General features: G+C 48.8%; 1 protein-coding gene across 1 annotated transcript; it reads left to right on the plus strand.

The window, feature by feature from the left end:
* The first annotated feature begins 494 nt into the window (after window positions 1-494).
* On the plus strand, window positions 495-20,901 carry LOC118212767 (serine/threonine-protein kinase 10-like). The gene is made up of 17 exons (XM_035391028.1): window positions 495-939; window positions 4,983-5,147; window positions 6,892-6,940; window positions 8,190-8,339; window positions 8,782-8,854; window positions 9,726-9,920; window positions 10,405-10,579; window positions 10,800-13,325; window positions 13,422-13,552; window positions 13,727-13,850; window positions 15,372-15,551; window positions 16,005-16,134; window positions 16,973-17,097; window positions 18,696-18,881; window positions 19,391-19,516; window positions 19,736-19,849; window positions 20,363-20,901. The coding sequence occupies exons 1-17, from the start codon at window positions 790-792 to the stop codon at window positions 20,486-20,488; spliced, it is 4,725 nt and encodes a 1,574-aa protein (XP_035246919.1). The 5' UTR covers window positions 495-789; the 3' UTR covers window positions 20,489-20,901.
* The last annotated feature ends 50 nt before the right edge of the window (window positions 20,902-20,951 follow it).

The raw sequence follows: 20,951 nt of genomic DNA on the forward strand, positions 1-20,951 counted from the left end.
CAGCAGCAGAGGCATTTGATGATTAAAACTTCATTCACTGCTAACTAATGAATGCAAATAATTTTCCCCCGTTGTTTTTCGTATTACCTTGTGTTACGCTGGCATCCCCATTTGAACTCCTCCCTTTACTAGTGTTTATGAGCTGTTGAACTCTACTGTGCCTCAGTGTTTCCTGTATGAGAGTTAAGTCTACATCATCAGCGAGGACACACACATTTGTGCGCATACACATATATACAAGTTTGTACGCACACACACGCACACACCACACACTCCACTTCATGTCGATTGTGCCTTACAGATATCAAATTCGATCAAATTCTATCGAGCACTGACAACAGCATCAAAAAAAAATAAAAAATCTAACTCTCAGTGCAACCTTTGAGTCGTAAAAAAATAAAAAGCCACCCAAACCGGAGTGTTAGAAACAGGGGCAGAAAACTTGTGCCATTTTTCTGTAAAGGATGTGGTTTTAATGCAGACGCTTCCGGAAGCAGAGGTGCGCTGTGGAGTTTGAGGCGGTGACAGTCACACGCGCTCCTCGGAAGGGACACAACCTGCCTGCCTCGTCTTTCAGCCTTCTGCGTGGCGCCGCTGGACGTGCATGTGACCCGTGTTTGTGTGCGTGTGTGCGCGTGTGTGCGACTCTGCAGTAAGCCCCCACTTCCACATTTTGGGCAGGAGAGCGGGGGGGGGGGGGAGGAAGGGGGACCGTTTGGGAACCGGGAAGGTTGAGCGAGGGAGGGGGGAGGGGGCGCGGCCCGTCCAGCGAAAGAGAGACCGGTTACCATGGCGTCCCTCCTGATGAGGATCTTCCGGTTGGGCACGGAGAAGAAGAGGGTGAAGCAGTACGAGAACCTGAGGAGGGACGAGGACCCGCGGGACAGCTGGGACACCCTGGGGGAGCTGGGAGACGGAGCCTTCGGCAAGGTTTACAAGGTGAGGGGGAAGGCCGGCCTCCATCTTGGCCCGGGGGCGTCACAGGTGGGCGGTTTGTTTTGGCTTTCTTTGTTGCCTCGGGTCTTGGAAACAGCCTGCAGTAGTGGAAGTTCTACACGTTCATTTTTTTGAAGATATAAAACCTGACAATTTATGTCCACATTTTAGAAAAACGTAATTTAGAAAATCTTCCCTGGGAGACTGTGAGTGGAAGCATGCGAGTACGTGTCCACGGATCACGCGGCAGACGCAGATCCCGTTGATGAAAGCTTACATTCAAATAAGGAGGGAAAATTTGAGAAACGTACATTGAGAGATTTCATACAGAATAACCCGCAGTTTCGATTTGAAAAAAGCAGCAGTGAAGCGTGAACGCCTCCTCCATGCAGACGCCTCAGCTTCGCTCGCGTCAGGGAGATGCCATGACGATATTAAAGACACGTTGAGCAGGGAGTTCGACTCCGTGAAGAGCTGGTCGGTTCATAACCGCCCATCCTTGGATTTGGGGAAAAACCAAAGTTTTTATATATTTTTTTGGCACTAAGCGTAGATTACAGGTGGACAAAATGAGTATAAACTGGGCAGCAAATACCACTGAATCAAGTGGGTGGGTAAGGAACTGGGCTTGTAACCGAAAGGTCGCAGGTTCGATTCCCGGGTAAGGACACTGCCGTTGTACCCTTGAGCAAGGTACTTAACCTACATTGCTTCAGTATATATCCAGCTGTATAAATGGATACAATGTAAAAAGTTGTGTAAGTCGCTCTGGATAAGAGCGTCTGCTAAATGCCTGTAATGTAATGTAATGTAACATCTTAGGGTGACTCCGAATCAACGTCTCTGACTGCTGCTGGAACATTTCTAAAAATCAGCTAATATACTCAGATTGTTGTATTGCAACTGCATATCGCTTAGCAGTGGAATTAAAAAATCATTAGTTTCAACCCTTATTTAATGTCATTTTGACTATGCATGTGCGGCTTGGTTTAACGGCCTAGCCCAGAAGCTTAGACATAGAAAGCAGGTTAAACAAAATAATATAATAAGATACATATGAAATGCTCCTCAGAGGACTCACGTAGGAGCCTATGAATTGGTTTGGTTTGTTACCATCAGAGACGACTAGAGTTGACCAGTTGACGCTGCTAAACATCTTTGACCTTATAAATGGCCATGCCCCAGTATATCTGAAGTCCCACACTGAGATTGGGTTCATAATCAGCACAACTACAAGGCAAGAGCAAGTGTTACGTTCTGCAGAATCCCATCGGCAGACGGTACTGCAAGAACTAGGCTACTTGTTTAACCCCGGCATCTGTCTCTGGAATAGTCTTCCCTTGCACGTCAAACAGAGTTGGAGCAGAGATGTGCATAAAAAGCAGCTGAAGGAATATGTACGGCGGTCGATATCTGATTTGGCCTGCTCTAGTTAAACATTATTTGATTTCTGAGAAATCGGCCATGTTTGATTGATCTTGTGTATGGCATTGATTTACACTTCTGACGCATGTTCTTTTTACTGGAAGGTTTTAAAACTATGAAATTAAATTGCTTTTTTTTTTGCCCGTTATATATAATTTGATGTTTTTGTCCTGAGACCGAGGACCACATTGGAAATAAGTGTTCCTAATGCTATTATGTGCCATTCTCTGGGCAGGACCAGCATCCAATGATACATGTATTCTTTTACCCAAAAATAAAGTAAATCAATCAATCAATCAATCAATCAATCAATCTGTTTTCTGTAATTACAGACTGACAGGTAAAATGAATGGCGTCCATGTTGCTCAAATTGTTGACACCTGGCCACTGAAACTACATCAACATGACAAACCAACCAGGTTCCAAATTTAATTAAAAAAAATGTAATGCTCCATTTCGACAGCTTCAGTTTTAAAACAGGGGTCCCCCAGGCCCAAGCCCTAAACTCTGATATATCTGATATAACGGGCCAGCAGTACCCCCACCAGGACAAAGCAGGAGCCCAAGAACCAGCTTCCAATCACAACAGAGTCACACAGCAGGAGTACATTTTAAACTGTCAGAGGTGACATTTAACCTAGTGTTGACTCGCGTGAACTCTGTTGATGCTGAATTAATACTGAAGATTTTACTGGGATGTTGTAAGAATGTGATCCTTGCAAGAGGGACAGCACAGAGAAATACTGAGAAGTCCAGTGTCAAAGCGAACAAAGGCCATTTCAAATAGATGAGACTAGCGTAAAAACTATTTGTGCTGTGTGGCCCTAACCCACATGTGCAGATTTATCATCAGGTTATTAGTGTTCGGCTGCCATTGAGCATGTTCATTTCTGTTGATTAATCAGCAGTATAGCTGCAGTACAGAAATGCAGATAACCAGTTCGGACTGCCAGGTGATGCTCCGTAGGATGGTAGCTGTAGGCGCCGGCGTCTTGTTACTGCAGCTGGAGTTCGAAACAAACAATTAAGTAAAACTACACCGTTTCCTAGGTGACGACATACCGCGGGGCCCGCTGCGGTTTCTCGGTGGCTTCCTGTGAAAGGCATGCTTGCAGAAAGATTGCTTCCTGTTCGATGCTCTGACGCCCCCTTCCTTCGTCTGTTTTTCTAAACCTAGACTCTGAGCATAGACCCCCCCTCTCTCCTTCACCCCCCTCCCCCCCCCCAACTCCAACCCTGCTCGGTCCTCAAACCGCCAGAGTCACTTATGAGAGGCATTCCGATGTTACCAGAGCAACCCAGGGCTAGCACAACACTGACGGTGTGAAGGTGGTAGCCTATCCCGAGTGCTCTTCCTCTTTCTCTGCTCTGTGGGTCTGGGTGGTAAACCACATGGCCCAGCAGGCCTGCATCCTCGCTTTGTGTTCCACCCTCCCCCCTCCCGCGATTCCTCGAGTCCCCCCTGACCTGAGGTGTCACAGCGTCTGCAGTCATACCAGGGATGCGCAGGGCAACAGATTCAGAAAGGAGAAAGCAGAACTTCTGAAGAGTTTTGGTTACAGATAAAATCAAAAATAAAATCAGAACTGAGATAAACAAGCTAGGAATGGCTACACTTTACATTTTACAGACATCCCCAAGTTAATTTACCTACGTGCTAACAGCATGGACAGACCCCAAAACATTTTATATATACAAGTTCACCCCAACATGTCCAATAAGGCCAGTTATACTACAGCATAATTTAGTACATATGTGGCAACATATTAATCATAGAGCGCTCGATTTAAAATTCTTCAAGTAGGTATCTGTACCAAATGCTGTCTTGTTCTCAGCCAGCAAGTGTACAGCGCCCTCTAACTGCCATGGTTGGTACAGCTGTTAGCATGCGACTGTTTTCCAAGCCTACTATAGTGGTCTGCTAGCGGACATCTGAAGGGAAGCAGCTGAAATGAGGATCAACTGTCAAAAACAGCTCGAAACCCATTTTTATGATCTTGCTTTCAATTAATTTCACCTCTTTATTTTAACACCATTGTTATTATTTTATATTTCTTTTATATTTCTTATACTTGTTTTATGCTTTTTATATCTTAGGATTGTTTTTATCATTATCAATTTATTTTATTACTATTATTTTATTAATTTTATTTTCATTAGTATTATTTTTTTCTTTATTATTTATTTATTTTTATTTTTTATTTACTTCATTTCTGCTATTATCATTATCAATTTATTTTATTACTATTTTTATCTTATCTTAATACCTGTGGTACTGATTTCTATTGTTTCTCTTGTAAAGCACTTTAAGCTGCATTTTATGATATGAAAGGTGCTATATAAATAGTGTATTATTATTATTATTATTATGATTATTATTGTTGTTATTATTATTATTATTATTATTATTATTATTATTAATAATAATAAAAGATTACAAAATAACAGATGAGTGGTCTTGCTGCTAGCGGGCCCCTGTCAGTTCCATTTGCAAAATGCAGGTGGGACTCACAAGGCGGTGGTCCAAAAGGCGCCCGATTGTCAGGTTGGTCCTAACCTGTATTTGCACAGGCACCTGTATTTACACTTGCATTTGTGTTTGCCTTTGACTTTGCGATCAGGCACGCAATCGGGCGACAGGAGCCTTGGCCGCGGCTAAGGTCATAGAGGTGCGGAGCGAGGAGCAGCTGGAAGATTACATCACCGAGATCGACATACTGGCGGCCTGCCGCCATGGCAACATAGTGACCCTGCTGGACGCCATCTTCTTTGAAGGATGGTTGTGGGTGAGACACTACAGAGACGCGCTCGAGCCTCCATTAAGCAGCAGAACAGCCACAGGTTATTTATACTCTCCAGACAATCAGCTAAGTGTGTTCCTTCCATCCACTCTGCTTCTACATTACATTAAGGAGCACTGCATTACAGTTTATTGCCACGCTGTACCCTGTTTATGGTTCAGTAGGGGGAACACTTCCCTCAGTGCCAAATAAAACCGCAATGGCCCAGCATTGCGATGCGGGGTTTTGCGCTATACAGGGTGCAATATTGAACCAAAATCCTGGCTCACTGTCATTAGAGGTGCAGTATGCAAATTTGAAGAAACGAGCGAGAGAGAGAGCTAGATTTTTTTTTTTTTTAAATAACGTTCTACCACCTCCCACCCACTCCAGCCAAAGGCCCGCCCTTTAAACACACCAAGTAGGCTACGTGTTGCCCACTGAACTGTATGTAGTTAATTGGTGCTGTCTGACATCGGAGTACTGGAGAGAACACGACCGTCGAAAAGTAAATTAGGGACAATACAGCGCACCAGGCCTCATCCACAGTTGGGAAATAGAGCGCATAACGTCATCATATTGCACATAAACACTGAGCCTAGAATATCGTTTTTATTTACAGCTATGGGATGACGAGAGTCAATTAATGCAGACACCAGCGTTTTTGCTTGTATGAGACTCAGACGAAGTTACGGGTGAAACGTCGGTCAAATAAACCCATCTGGAACTGGAGTGTGTGTGTTTTTTTTTTTTTTTTAACTTGAACATCACAGATAACATAGCTAGCTAGCTAGCTACAGGATAACACCTGATGAACAGCATAGCTATAATGTAAACAGTGTGCTAAATACATCAGCTAACTAACATTTTCCAGCTATGTCAGCTACACAGTTCGAGGCGATAACAAATTCTAACATAAATAGAAAAAGCAAGATAATTACCTGTCCAGCAGAAATACTGCAAGCTCAGCGTCACTTTTGAAGCCCGTAAAGTCCATGTAGCTCACGCTGAAAAGCCGAACCAATTCTCTTTTTCAAAGTCTTGTCTCTCGCTCAGTTCAATCCCTTTTTTGGTCATGACATTTTCTTCGACAGCCCTTCTTTTCTTGTTTTTTTTAAAAATTAATTTTAAATCAGTATACACCGTCATAGTCAACGGCACTGGTAATTTTTGTGGATTTTTATTAGCCATTCTTGTTTTGTTTTCTCGGCAACTAGATTAGCACTAACTCTACCGTATCTCACCTCTGCTCTCAACGGTGTAGCCTACTCCAGAGCTGGCTCTGGCCTACTCTAACAGCGCTGTAGGTAAACTCGCAACATGACTGACAGTCTGAGAGCTGTCCTGATTGGTTGTTAAGATTCAGGCTCGGTGGAATTTCTAGTGGCTGATTTCAGAGCCTGGAGGAGTCAGAGCGACTGGACTTTTTTTCTTAAAGCTTATAATTTATTCATAGCTGTCACAATGTGAAGGAAATTGAATCCAATATGAACAAAAGTGTTACAAAAAAACGTACATACTGCACCTTTAAAGATTCCACGGCATTCCCGGTAGGTGTATGAACCACGTGACCAGCATAAATTCCCACAAACATGCCTCTCCTCTACGTGTGTCCATCTAATTATCCCCTCATCACCTGATTGGCTTCAGTCCCTTGCCAACAGCACACTATAAATGGCAATGCCTGCATGATTTTCTCTCTCCCCCCCCAATCCCCCCCACCCCCCACCCCCCACCCCACCCCCCTCAGATCCTGATCGAGTTCTGTCCCGGAGGTGCCCTTGATGATATCATGCTGGGTGAGCTGCGTGATTAAATGTTTCGGTACATCCCGTGACTTGGCTTTGAGGGGAAAAGTGTTCGGGCACAGCCTGTACTTTGGACAGGAGAAACTGTGGAGGGAGCAAGAGAGAGGGAGTTATTGTTGCATAGACTTATAAGCGCTTATTGTTGCACTTTATTGTATTGTCCTGGATGCACGTTATAGTCATTGTTGTTGTGTTACTGTTGCTGTGTCACAATGTGATGTGAGCAGACTATGACATATGACTGGACTCGTGTGTGTATAGGGGAGATTCCTTGTGAGGAAGCATTTTAATTGTTTCTTAAGACTGTGGTCTTGGAACACAGTTCAGTTACTACGTTTAAGCATTTCTGTTTTAATGCTGTCAGGGCCGCATGCTTTTCCACATTTGAGTTTTTGTTGTTGTTCTTTTAGCTCTTTAGAGTGATTGGTTATCCAGTGGGTTTTGGTTGGTTTTTATTGTTGTTGACTCAAATATTTGTGGCTTTTCCAGAACTGGTTCGGAGAACAGTGCCTCTGGACGTTAATGGATTTTCCTCTCTTTTGTCAAGCGTATGTGAGCTAGCGGTGCGGTTTAACGGCTGCTTTCCTGGGCCGTGGTAACACCGATGTGGGCGTGTCTGCCATTAGAGAGCAGAGACAGGCTGGAGTCATGCAAGCGCGCCGGGGGTCTTTGTACATTGGATCGATTCTCCTCATGTCGTCCAATCACTTTTCAGTTCCCTGTGCCAAGCCGGAGCAGTAAATCACGTTCGACGGTCACAGTGACTGTACTGCCAGGAATGGTGATGCACTGGTCAGATGTCACACTATGCTATTCATTAAGGCTGACTCAGATTGGCTGCCAACGGAGGCTGATTGGTTGTCAGAGGCACAACTGAAATATGACTAAGCTGCAGTTTTTCTGAGAGAGGGAATAATGTATGTGTGCATCTGCATGTGTGTGTATGTGTGTGCATGTGCCTGTCTGTGTGTATGCCTGTGTGCATATGTGCATGCCTATGCCTGTGTGTGCATGTGTGTGTGTGTGCGTGTGTGTGTGTGCATGTGCGTGTGTGTGCGCGTGCGTGCGTGTGCATGCGTGTGTGTGTGCGTGTGCGCATGTGTGTGTGTGTGTGTGCGTGCGTGCGTGTGTGCGTGCGTGCGTGCGCGTGTGTGTGTGCGTGTGTGTGCGTGTGTGCGTGTGCGCATGTGTGTGTGCGTGCGTGTGCGTGTGTGTGTGTGCGTGCATGTGTATCATGCAGAGCTGGAGAGGGGCCTCTCAGAGCAGCAGATCAGCGAGGTGTGCTGCCAGACGCTGCAGGCTCTGTCCTACCTGCACCAGCACCACATCATCCACAGAGACCTGAAGGCTGGAAACATACTGCTCACCTTGGAGGGCCAGGTCAAACTGGGTCTGTTCTGCCTCTTCGACTCTCACTCTCCCCTCTCTCGGTGTCACAACTGTGCTGTCTCTATGTCTGTCTCACTGCAGTGTGTGCAACTGTGTACTGCTTCTGTTTCTCTCCCACTGCAGTGTGTACAACCATACTGTCTATACTTCTCTCACTGTAGTGTACAACCATACTATCTCTATACTTCTCTCACTGTAATGTACAACTGCACTGACTCTTTCCCTCTCACTGCAGTGTGTACAACCATACTGTCTATATCCACAACTGTATCATCTCATTGCAATGTATACAACTACACTTCTACCCTTTATATATTTATCAAAGTTCCTTATCCCGTTCGCATCATACCTTAAATGGCAAGTCCCTCTCCTTTTCCACTTTTCCTCTCACTCTCGTTCCGAGACTCATTCATTCTTTCTCTCTCGCGCTCGCTCTCCCTCAGCGGACTTTGGAGTGTCTGCAAAGAACGAGAGCACCCTGCAGAGACGGGCCACCTTCATCGGAACGCCTTACTGGTCAGTGCCACCGTTCCGACTCACACCGGTGGCTAATCTAATGGCCAATGGGCGGAAATGGGCAGTGGACTACAGAGGGGGATTCAACCTCTGGTGCCACACGGAAGGCTCCAAACTCAGCAGAACAGTAAATCATAGCCTCCACTGACGCGCGCTAAGTATGTTCCATCAGGTTACATGACTGCACCGAAGTGGCTGCAGAATGAGAAGGCCGTTTCCGTTGCCTCCATTTTAATGCACTCTGAAAGAGGAGAAAGTGCAGCGGCGCACACATTAGAAAGAGGAGAATGGCTGACACTTCATCAGAGGCGCTGTTAGAAGGCCCTTAAAGAACAAAGAGGGAATGAAGAGAACAGTGTGTTCCGTAGCAGGAGGGCTCCCCTGGGAAACGGTTTCCTGGAACCCCCTGTTACGCTTTCTGACAGAATGCCCTGCAGTGCCCAACACGGACTCTGAGTACATTACACGCGCAGAAGACAGAAGGGCATTAAACTGTCAGGCATGTGATCCCAAAACCTCCCGTCCTCTTTCCAGTCTCTGTGACAGACGTTTTTTCAAACATCCAATCTATTGTGCAAAAAAACCTGTCTCCATTAGCCTCTTCCGCCCGCTCAAACTTTCTATTACATTCTATTAGAATGTATTAATAAATCAGTTTTTATTTTTGCTACTTCTACTGTTAAGAGATTCCCTTGATTTTTGTGTGCACGTGTGCATGTGCATGTTGCATGTACCCATGTATGCATTTGTGCATCTGTGTTTGTGCATGGGTGTGGTGTGTGTATGCATACGTGTGCATATGTTTGTGTATGTGTATATACATGGTGTGTGTGTGTGTGTGTGTGTGTGTGTGTGTGTGTGTGTCTTGCAGGATGGCCCCAGAAGTGATCCTATGCGAGACGTCCAAGGACAATCCCTACAGCTGTAAAGCAGACATCTGGTCCTTGGGCATCACCCTCCTGGAGGCGGCTGAGATGGAGCCCCCGCACCACAACCTCAATCCCATGAGAGTCCTGCTGAAGATCACCAAATCACCGCCCCCAACCCTCGCAAACCCCCGCCTCTGGTCAGTATCCCAAACAGTACCCCAAATTTCATGGAGTATTACCCTTAATTTTCAATAAATCGCGAGTATGAATTTATTTGCACATCACTCTCAGCTTTCACATGTACAACTGCCATTTTCCCCCAGGGTCCGTGAGATTAAAGTGCTTTTGAAATATTAAAACTGTAGAACAGTATGCACGAACAAAGTCTTCACCGTATAAATATTCAAAACAAAAAGCTATTACACCATTACACACAGTCCTAAAAATCTTTTTTTTTAATTTAAAAAACCCACAGAACTAAAGATAACAATGTTCTAAAAGAATGTTGATTTTGAAAATATGTTGATTTATTGCCATTGAACTTCGCAATTCAAAAGAATTAGAAGATGTTTCTAAAAGAGATGAGATGAGCTCCTGGTTGAGATACGGCAAATGCAGAGCGTGGTAGAAGGGTGCAGGGCGTGACTGGCCTGGCCTGGCCGGGCCTGTCGTGCGTTGCAGGTCGTCCCATTTCCAGGACTTCCTGCGCAGGGCGCTGCAGAAGAACCCCGAAACCCGCTGGGGGACCCAGCAGCTCCTTGCGCACCCCTTCCCCTGCGCGGGGCGGGACGGGAGGGCCCTGAAGGAGCTCATCGCCGAGGCCAAGGCCGAAGTCACTGAAGAGATAGAGGCGGAGGTAAGGGGACATGAATGGGGCTGTGCTGTACGCAGCCTCCATCTCGCTCATTGGGTAAGCGTTGGTTTTCCCACCAAGAGGATACGAGCGACTTTAGTCAAGTATGGTTCCAATGAAAAGCACACGCAAATGAACACGCAAATGTAATACAGCCTCTCTCTTTCACTTAATTTCTCTCTCTCCCTTGGTCTTTCCATTTCTCTTCCTTTCCTTCCTGCAGTCATTATCAGACCTTCCTCGGTCCCTGGCTGAAGAAATATCCCTGGATCCTGAGAAGGGGGCAACTGACGTCCCATCAGGAGACACAACGCAAGACGGGGGTCTGGTTCCAGAGCCCCAAAGCCCGCAGGAGACACCGGCCACCACAGAGCTCAACCCAGACCACACCGAAGGTGACCCTAAATGTCCCACCAAGCCAGACGGAGAGGGCGGGGGGGCCAAGGTGAACAGGAGGGCGTCCCGCGGCAGGGATAAGGCCCAGAAGCGGGCGAGGCGTCTGTCCGTCCCAGGCACCCTGCTGTCCCTGCTCAGCAGCACCTCCCGCCGCTGCAAATCCGGCTTCTGGGGGGACAGCCCGCTGGTACCCAAGGGTCAGGACCTGGCGAACGGGTCTGGGGAGGGGGCGGAGGGACAGGGGACAGCAGGCTCAGAAGAGAGGGAGGAGGGGACAGAGAGGGGCCAGGAGGTGCAGAATGAGAGCCCTGTCCCTGCCCAGGTAGAAGAGGCTGAAGCCTCCCTTGCTGTGCCAGAGGAGAACGGTGCCAAGACTCTGGACAAGAAGGAGGAGACACAAGGAGTTCAAATAGAAGAGACAGAAGGAGGAGCTCAAACAGAGGGACCAGAAGGAGGAGCTCAAACAGAGAAGACAGAAAGAGGAGCTCAAGCAGAGGAGACAGAAGGAGGAGCTCAGACAGAAAAGACAGAAGGAGGAGCTCAAACAGAGAAGACAGAAGGCGGAGCTCAAATCGAGAAGACAGAAGGTGGAGCTCAAACAGAGGAGACAGAAGGAGGGGCTCAAACAGAGGAGACAGAAGGAGGAGCTGAAACAGAGGGTACAGAAGGAGGAGCTCAAACTGAGGGGACAGAAGGAGGAGCTCAAACAGAGGGGACAGAAGGAGATGCAATGCTGGGCCAGGCTGGATTCCAAGGACAGGCAGTGAATGTGATTTTGGTTGAAGAGTCAACTCCGGAATCTTCCGACCCGGACCCTGAGCCAGCCGAGATCCAGATGGGCGGTGAAGCTGTGACTGATATGTCCGACACCCATCCAGTTTCCAACCAGAGTTCTGAGACTCTGACATCAGGAGTAACTGTGAGCTCAGTGGAGAATGAGAAGGAAAGCCAGGTGGCGCTGGTGGCCACTGATACGGTTCCTGCTGCTGTTGGACGCATCGCCATTCCGCCCGCTGCCATGGCGGCCCCTCCATTCCGGATTATGGAGGTATGCCTCTCCGCACTCCAACTGCAGGGTGCCCTGATCCCTGCCCTATGTCTGGAAATGCCCAGGATGGATCGCATGCGGGAGGAAGAAGGGGTGGAGCCAGGTCCCTCAGTGGCAGACCGCCTCGATTTATCTGTAGGAAGAGCTGTAAAACATGTGGGCACGGCGGAGGCAAATGGAGATGCAGTGAAAGATAAAGAACAAGTGCCTGAGGAAGAGGAGGCTGTGGGGGCTAGGGATGGGGAGCGAGAGGAAGAAACAATTGAGGAGGATGGGGGAAGAAAGGATATCCCTCCTGTTGAGGATGGGAAGGAAAGACAAGAAGAGATGGAAGACGGAGAAAGGGAACATGCAGGAGCAGATGAAGGAAAGCTGGAAGAGGAAGCACAAGAGGAAGGAGTGGCAGAAGGAGAAGGGGAGGTAGGAGGGAGTAATGTGGCGGAGAAAGAGGTAGATGGAGAGGCAGCAAGGGAGATGAGCAATAGCACTGTAGAAGAGGGAGGACAAGATGTGGTTCTAACTAGCACAAATGAACCGGCCTCATGTACAGAAGGGGATGGATTGGAGAACAGGCATGAAGCTGCGGTGGGTAAAGACCCAGGACAAGAGGAGGGCGTGCCATCTGAAAGCAAGACTGAGATGGGACCATCACACATCCAAGGAGAGGTCAAGAGAGATGAGGGGACAGAGGAGGGAAGAAAGGAAGAAGAGGAGGTAGAGGCAGGGAAAGAAGAAGAAAGAAAAGAGCATGTGAGGTCAGAGGAAAGTCAGGACGGAGAGAGAAAAGGGGAAGAGGGGAAACCTGTGGTCCTCAGAAAAACGGACACAGGTGACGGAGGTTCTGTGGAGGGAGGAAATGACAAAGAGGGAGGAGAGAAAGACGCACAGCCGGGGGAGTGCGAGAGGGTCAGAGAAGAAAGAGCAGAGGAAGGGCAGGCCAGGCTAACTGAGGCAGGGGAGACGGTCGCTAAAGACGGAGTGAAGGAGGCAGAGGAGGGCAAGAAGAAGAGGAAGAACAAAGAGAAGGGAAGTGTCAGGGCCAGGAAATCCACCAAGAGGGTGAACTTCACCTGGGATGCGATGGGAGGATTGGAGGAGGGGGCGAAACGAGCGGATGGGGTGGAGAGGAGCGTGGTGAACGGCAGCACGGCTGCCATTTCACAACGGACAGACCAGGACCTCCCGGACGGGACGTGCTCAGGATCCAACAGTACTCCAACCGCAGAGGACCAACCCCAACCCTCCACTAGCGAGAACAAACCCAGCAGGGCGAATCTGGTCCCAGGAGTCCCAGGACCTGACGGAGTGAGTCACCGTCCATTCCCCGTTCCGAAGAACCAGAAAGGAGGCTTGCCGGGTCTAACTGGCTTATCTCTCTGCTCTCTCTCTATCTCTTCTCAGGAAATCACCCACAACAGGAAGACGGTTAAAAGAACGCGGAAGTTCATGGTGGACGGCCGGGAGATGAGCGTCACCACGTCCAAAGTCGTCAGCGACAGCGCCGGGAAGGAGGAGCAGATGCGGTCCGTCAGGTAAACCAGTCCCCCGGAAACAAAAGTCACTAACTGACCATGAAAGATACAACACTAAAAGTAAATGAAATGTCTCGACTAATGCACGTGATGTATGTGTATATTTTATATATAATATATAATGAGTCCTGTGCTTCGAGATGTGTACTCACGCATGCACATGCGTCTGCGCAGACGGCAGGAGCTGCACGCGCTGAAGCTGCTGCAGAAGGAGGAGCAGAGGGAGTATGCGCAGCTGGAGCAGCGCCTGCAGCAGCAGCGGGAGCAGATGTTCCGGCACATCGAGCAGGAGATGACCGTGAGTGAAGCCATTTGATATGACCAACGCTGTCCTCCAGGAGTTTGACAGATTCCCCATCACTGATTATTCATATGGAGGGGAGATTTTTGGGAGATGTAGTTTTTACTTGTATTTCATCAGCTTGCACCATAAACCTACAAAATATACATTATCGTTCAAAAGTTTGGAATCACTGAGAAATTTTTCTGATACTTTTATTCAGTAAAGCATCATTAAATTGATTTTTTGCAGCCAAGACATTGATAATGTGTTACGAATTACAATTTTAATTGTTTTTTAATTGTAATGTTTTTAATTCAGTCTCTATATATGATTGGCAAGCCCCATTTTCACAAGCCACTGTACTGACAGAACACCTACTGAACCCTTCCATACCTCGGGCAATGCAATCGACAATTGTGCATAGCCCTACGGGGCCACCGGCCACACAGGATTAGACACAAATTTTAGAAAAACACAGTTTTTTTACACAACACTGGACTCCATAGTGAAAAAAAGACTTGGATATGGAAATCAGCACTCTTTGATGTATTCAGGGGTCTGGCCAGCTAACCATTAATCCTTTTAAAAATACTTGAACCAACGGAAAGACATTGGAAAGAGGCCAGAATATGGTCTAATATGTTCTCTCATATTGGTTTGGATTCTTACTTAAGTGGCCGTGGTTCGGATTAAATGTACATGAGCTACTTGCAGGACGATAAGATATATAACAGTCCCACTGGAAGATTCTTGAACCGTGAGGTACACCCCAAACACTATCTAATGACCCGACACATACGAGGGGGGGGGGGACGGGTGCATCCAATGTCATGGACCCTTCACTTCTACTCCTCTTCATCTCCACCTTTCCCCCCCTCCTTTCTTGACTCTCCTCCTTTGCCTCAACCTCTTGTCCTCTCCTCCACCCCTTATCTTCTTCTTCACCCTGTTCCTCCTCTCCACCTCTTCATCCTGCCCCTGCTCCACCATATCTCCCCCTCCTCCCTTTGTTCTCCTCCCCTTCCTCCTCTCCCTGTTCCTGTCCTCCTCCTCCTCGTTCTTCCTCGTCTCCTACTCTCCCCTTTTCCTGTCCTCCTCCTCCCCTTCCTCCTCTCCCTGTTCCTCTTCATCTCCTCCTCTCCCTGTTTCTGTCCTCCTCCTCCTCGTTCCTCATCGTCTCCTCCTCTCCCTGTTCCTGTCCTCCTCCTCCTCATTCCTCATCATCTTCCCCTCTCCCTGTTCCTGCCCTCCTCCTCCCCCTGTTCCTCCTCATCTCCTCCTCTCCCTGTTCCTGTCCTCCTCCTCCTCCCCGTTCCTCCTCGTCTCCTACTCTCCCTGTTCCTGTCCTCCTCCTCCTCCCCTTCCTCCTCCTCCCTGTTCCTCCTCATCTCCTCCTCTCCCTGTTCCTGTCCTCCTCCTCCTCCCCTTCCTCCTCCTCCCTGTTCCTCCTCATCTCCTCCTCTCCCTGTTCCTGTCCTCCTTCTCCTCCCCTTCCTCCTCCTCCCCGTTCCTCCCCGCCTCCTCCTCCTCCGCCAGAGTAAGAAGAAGTACTACGACGGGGAGCTGGAGCGGGTGGAGCGGCAGTACCGGCAGCAGAGCGATAAGATGGAGGCGGAGCACACGGTGCGGCTGAGGGAGGAGGCCCACAGGCTGAAGGCCCAGCAGGAGCGGGAGCTGAGCCGCAGGGGGGCGGCACTCAGAGCCGATCCCCGGGAGGTGAGCCACGCCCTGCCCCGCCCCGCCCCGCCCCGCCTCGCCTTACAACAGCCCAACGTGCCTTCCTCCGCATCACCCAAAACCTGGAGCCCTCCACGCCTTGTCCGTTCACCCCCCACCACACCCCTGCCGAGCCCAACCAAACCTCGCTACTGAACAGCTGGGGCTAATCAGGCTTCACAGCCGAGGCCCACGGAGATGACACTGTGTGTTCAACCTTTGGTCTCTGCTGCTAAGAACAAGACCAGGTCAAAACCTAGTATATGGCTGGACCCTAACACACTCCATCCAGCCGACCGATGGTGTAACTTCATAAGTCGGCCGACCAATGGTGTAACTTCATCACTCAGTCACTCAGTCACAGACATTCGCGTTTGTAGGGCTGGCCCCGCTGTTGCGGTCCAGCCAAAAATGCACATAACATATCCCTGTCCGTCTGTCCGTCTGTCTCAGGAGCAGCGGTTCATGCAGAAGCAGCAGCAGGAGCTGAATGAGGGTCTGCAGAGAGGTGTGCAGGATCACAAGAGGAAGGTGGCCTCCATGGAGTGGGAGATCACAGCCAAATCACAGCAACTCAAGAGGGGTATGCAAACACGCACGCACGCACACACGCACACACGCACGCACACACACACTGTACTCACACTCATTCATACATACACACACACACACACACACTGTACTCACACTCATTCATACATACACACACATGCACACACACACTGTACTCACACATACATACACACACATGCACGCACGCACGCACGCACACACTGTACTCACACTCATTCATACATACACACACATGCACACGCACGCACACACACACACACACTGTACTCACACTCATTCATACATACACACACATGCACACGCACGCACACACACACACACACACACACTGTACTCACACTCATTCATACATACACACACACACACACACACACACACACTGTACTCACACTCATTCATACACACACACACACACACACACACACACTGTACTCACACTCATTCATACATACACACACATGCACACGCACGCACACACACACACGCACATCCCTGTACTCACACTCATTCATACACACACACGCACACGCCTATGCTCTCTCTCTCTCTCTCAAACACATACCTGCATCCACACGCATAACAGAATGAACATCACTGAAGTAGGACAGAATGCAGAATACTACATCCAGAATACAACACAAGTAGAAAGACAGGGAAGAGGGAGAGGTTAGTGATTAGCGAAATTTCAAATGGAAATTATTCGTCCACTGTAATCCATCAGGAGAGATGATTCAGGTTCATTGAGTGCCTGCCAATGCTAAACAGCCACAGCCATGAGTAATCAGCTTTAAGTGCTGGATGAATTACCACTTGGCCTCGTTCCCAAAACTCCCATCCCCACCCTTTAGCCCGTGAATCCGTCATCTGGGAGCTGGAGCAGCGCCACCTGCAGGAGAAGTACCACCTGTTTAAGCAGCAGGTGAAGGAGCAGTACTCACTGCAGAGACAGCAGCTCATCAAGAGGCACAACAAGGTGAGCAAGGCGCCAGGTCTGAGCGACGCACGGCAGCGGCTGTTATCGATCGCCGTGACGATCATCGCCACCACGTGGCCTTTCTTTCAGATGCGGTACTAAAAACATCCAGACTTCAGTGGCAGTGTGAAATGCTTCCGTGGAAAAAAAAAAAAATGTCACCACTGTTATATATTGGGTGTTGATAAGACAGCCACTTATGGACGTCCAGCAGATAACAGTGGCATTTCACGTGGCCTCTGAAGTTGAAGTATGATTGCTACCGCATCAGGTATAATTTTTTTTTAAAAGATGAAAAGAAAGGCAATACACCACATGACCATTATTAAATTCAATAATTGTCAATGTCTGCACCTATACATCACCTGCCCCACCTACACCCTTGTACCTCTTATACCCCCTAAAGAACTCACCCTACCACTGCCATGCAGCTGTCAGGGCTCTACACTAACATTTTTTCCACGGAACGCGGAATGTGCTCCTAGGTTGAAAAGTCTAGGAGCACGCTGTTGGATATCTAGTCTCTAGATTATCATGTTTGTGAAACAGACAATATCGTTTGTATGTGAGTATCTGTTTTCCCCCTTCGCCCCTCCTCGCTCTCCGCTCCGCTCCACATCCTTGGGGCAATTGAGACTTGCTGTTTCAGGTCTTATCTCTGTACAAGTCTGGAGTGTCCTGGAGAGCTGCATCTCTCACTAACCCCACCCCTATATCACTAACCCCGGCCCTATATCACTAACCACACCCCTATATCACTAACCCCCATCCCTATATCACTAAGCCCCACCCCTATATCACTAACCCCCACCCCTATATCACTAACCCCCGCCCCTCCTTAATCACACCTCCCTCTTTGCCTGAACCCAGCGCCCCCCTGACCCCCGCCCCTCCCACCTGGTAAATGGTAAATGGACTGCATTTATATAGCGCTTTTATCCAAAGCACTTTACAACCGATGCCTCTCATTCGCCTATTCACACACACACTCACACACCTCAGCTGCCATGCAATCAGCTCGTTGGGAGCAACTAGGGGTTAGGCGTCTTGCTCAGGGATACTTCGACACGCCCAGGGTGGGGGATCAAATCGGCAACCCTCCGACTGCCAGACAAGCGCTCTTACCTACTGAGCTATACCCAACCCTGCCTCCTCTCCCCCTCCTACCTAACCCTTGCCTCCTCTACCCCACCTACCTAACACTGCCTCCTCTCCCCTCCTACCTAACCCTTGCCTCCTCTCCCCCTCCTACCTAACACTGCCTCCTCTCCCCCTCCTCTACCCCACCTACCTAACCCTGCCTCCTCTCCCCCTCCTACCTAACACTGCCTCCTCTCCCCCTCCTACCTAACACTGCCTCCTCTCCCCCTCCTCTCCCCTTCCTACCTAACCTTGCCTCCTCTCCCCACCTGCCTAACCCTGCCTCCTCTCCCCCTCCTACCTAACACTGCCTCCTCTCCCCCTCCTACCTAACACTGCCTCCTCTCCCCCTCCTCTCCCCTTCCTACCTAACCTTGCCTCCTCTCCCCCGCCTACCTAACCCTTGCCTCTTCTCCCCCTCCTACCTAACCCTGCCTCCTCTCCCCCTCCTCCTCCAGGACAAGGAGAGGGCCTCCCGGTTCCACCAGGCCCTGCTGGAGGAGCAGCGCTCCCTGCACCTGCAGGAGCGGGCCCAGCTGCAGCGCACCCAGAGGGCCGAGGCCAAGGCCCGGCTGGCCCAGTGCAAGCTGGACCTGAGGGCCCGGCGCCTGTCGGGCCCCGAGCAGAGACAGAGCCTCACGCAGGTCAGCGCCAGGCTAGCAACGTGATCAGGGATGTGGGCGAACTGCAAAAAAATGAAGGAAACGCTCAAATTATTGAAAGGAAAAACCTGAGGGGAAAAGAAATGACGATGAGGATTCCGTCCAAAAGAAATTACAATGAGTTGTGTGTGTGTGTGTGTGTGTGTGTGTGTGTGTGCAGGTACTGGCATCCCGGCATGCTTACAGTTGTGGTTCCTTTGTTTTGGCAGTCAACTGCACAAACAGTAACAGAAGTGATCCCGCCAATATAACAATCAAAAATGTACTCTCTAAATCTCCCTGCCCTTATTCTAAGCTAAAACATGAGCGGAAAGGCTAAAACTGATCCTGGTGTCAGAAATCCTACTCTGGGATGATTTTATCAATTCAAACGAGACCTAGGCCTGTGCTCTTAAGCGTCTCAGAGTGTGAGCGCTAGTTTAGGATCGGGGCCTCTCCTGTCCATATCCCCGACGCGTTGTGACCTGGCGCTCGCCCCTTCCCGCCCTCAGCTCGTGTCGGAGGAAGAGTCCCGGCAGAAGCAGGAGAGGCAGACCCTGCAGCAGACCCAGGAGGCGCAGCTGCGCGAGCTGCAGGAGCAGTGCGAGGGCAACGTCGCGGAGCTGCAGCAGATACAGGTGACCCCCCCCCTACCTGCCTCACGGCGTGCACGTGCAACTCTGCCGCCCGTCACTGTCACCCGCGTCCCTGAGGGGGTGGGGCTTTGATGAGCCAGGCACACAGATATGAGTCCTGTCCTTCAAAAACAGTGAGGGAAAAAAAATGTAATTTAAAAAATCCCGGTAGAAAATCTGATGTGTGTGTGTGTGTATGTCTGTGTGTGTTCTATCTGTCAGAATGAGAAACTACAGCTGCTGGTGGATCAAGAGAAGAAGAAGATCAGAGGGCTGGAGGATGAACACACACTGGAGCTGAATGAGTGGAGAGACAAACTGGCTTGCAGGAAAGAGGTGAGTGAGTGAGTGAGTGAGTGAGTGAGTGAGTGAGAGAGAGAGAGAGAGAGAGAGAGAGAGAGAGAGAGAGAGAGAGAGAGAGAGAGAGAGAGAGAGAGAGAGAGCAGAAAACGAAGGACAGAATAATGAGGTAGGGATATAAAGGAGGGAGTAAATGCCAGAAAGGGAGACTGAGAAGCAGAAAGAAGGGAAGCAACAGGAGTGTAGGACTATTGCCAATTTTTTACATGTACACAGTTATTACACTTTACATCATTCTTAAAAGCTCCACGCCACTACACAGCCACAGCACTACATCACTGGGAAGAAGGGAGGGTGGGAGTGAGGGAGGGAGGGACGGATGTGAGGGGAGAATGCAGGGGTATAAGAGAATAGGTAGCAGACAAAGGCAAAAGATGGGGATTGGGAAGCACATGAAAACTGAGGGGAAAAGAAATGTTGATGAGGGTTCTGTCCAAACGAAATTACAATGAGGTGTGTGTGTGTGTGTGTGTGTGTGTGTGTATCTAGGTGTTAGAGGAAGACCTGGCTCGCAGACGCAGGGAAAAGGAGGGAGCTCGCAGACGATGCAGCGAGCCCGAATCCCGAAACACCAGCCGACGCCCACGATTCTTTATCAGCACGAGCTTCACTTAGCCAAGCTCTTTCAATTGCGCGCGGGCGCACACACACAATAAACGAGTAATCCAATAATTCTCTCAAACCGAATTTATCGTATAAAGCCTTTTAGCACACCCTCATCAAAGAGTTTTTTTTATATCACGAAACACTGTTGTAAATATTAATAAAATACAGTTTGGGAATTAAGAGCCTTTGTGACAATAGCAGGATGAAGTAAATAAACTTAGGCTATTCAACTGAGTCTCGTTGTTTGTGTTTGTATTGTGGACAACCCCATTTTTTTCCAGATTCAACTTTCTCGTGACTGATTCTTCAGTATATTACCAATATTTTCCACTAAATCATCAATGCAATTTAGAGAAGCCCCTCCGTTTAAATTGTGACATTGCCTTTTTGAATACTTCATAATAAAATAAAATTATACATGATCGCTGTATTTGCGTCTTGACTGGAATATGCACCGTTTGATTAAAACTTA

This window comes from Anguilla anguilla, chromosome 14 (genome assembly GCF_013347855.1).
Source record: "Anguilla anguilla isolate fAngAng1 chromosome 14, fAngAng1.pri, whole genome shotgun sequence".
NCBI classification, from domain to species: domain Eukaryota; kingdom Metazoa; phylum Chordata; class Actinopteri; order Anguilliformes; family Anguillidae; genus Anguilla; species Anguilla anguilla.

Excerpts from the sequence above, each read along its gene's own strand:
- LOC118212767 (XM_035391028.1), top strand. The coding sequence starts at position 790 with ATGGCGTCCCTCCTGATGAGGATCTTCCGGTTGGGCACGGAGAAGAAG. Across the intron at positions 13,553-13,726 it reads GAGCAGATGCGGTCCGTCAG|ACGGCAGGAGCTGCACGCGC; the intron begins GTAAACCAGTCC and ends GCGTCTGCGCAG. Across the intron at positions 19,850-20,362 it reads AACTGGCTTGCAGGAAAGAG|GTGTTAGAGGAAGACCTGGC; the intron begins GTGAGTGAGTGA and ends GTGTGTATCTAG.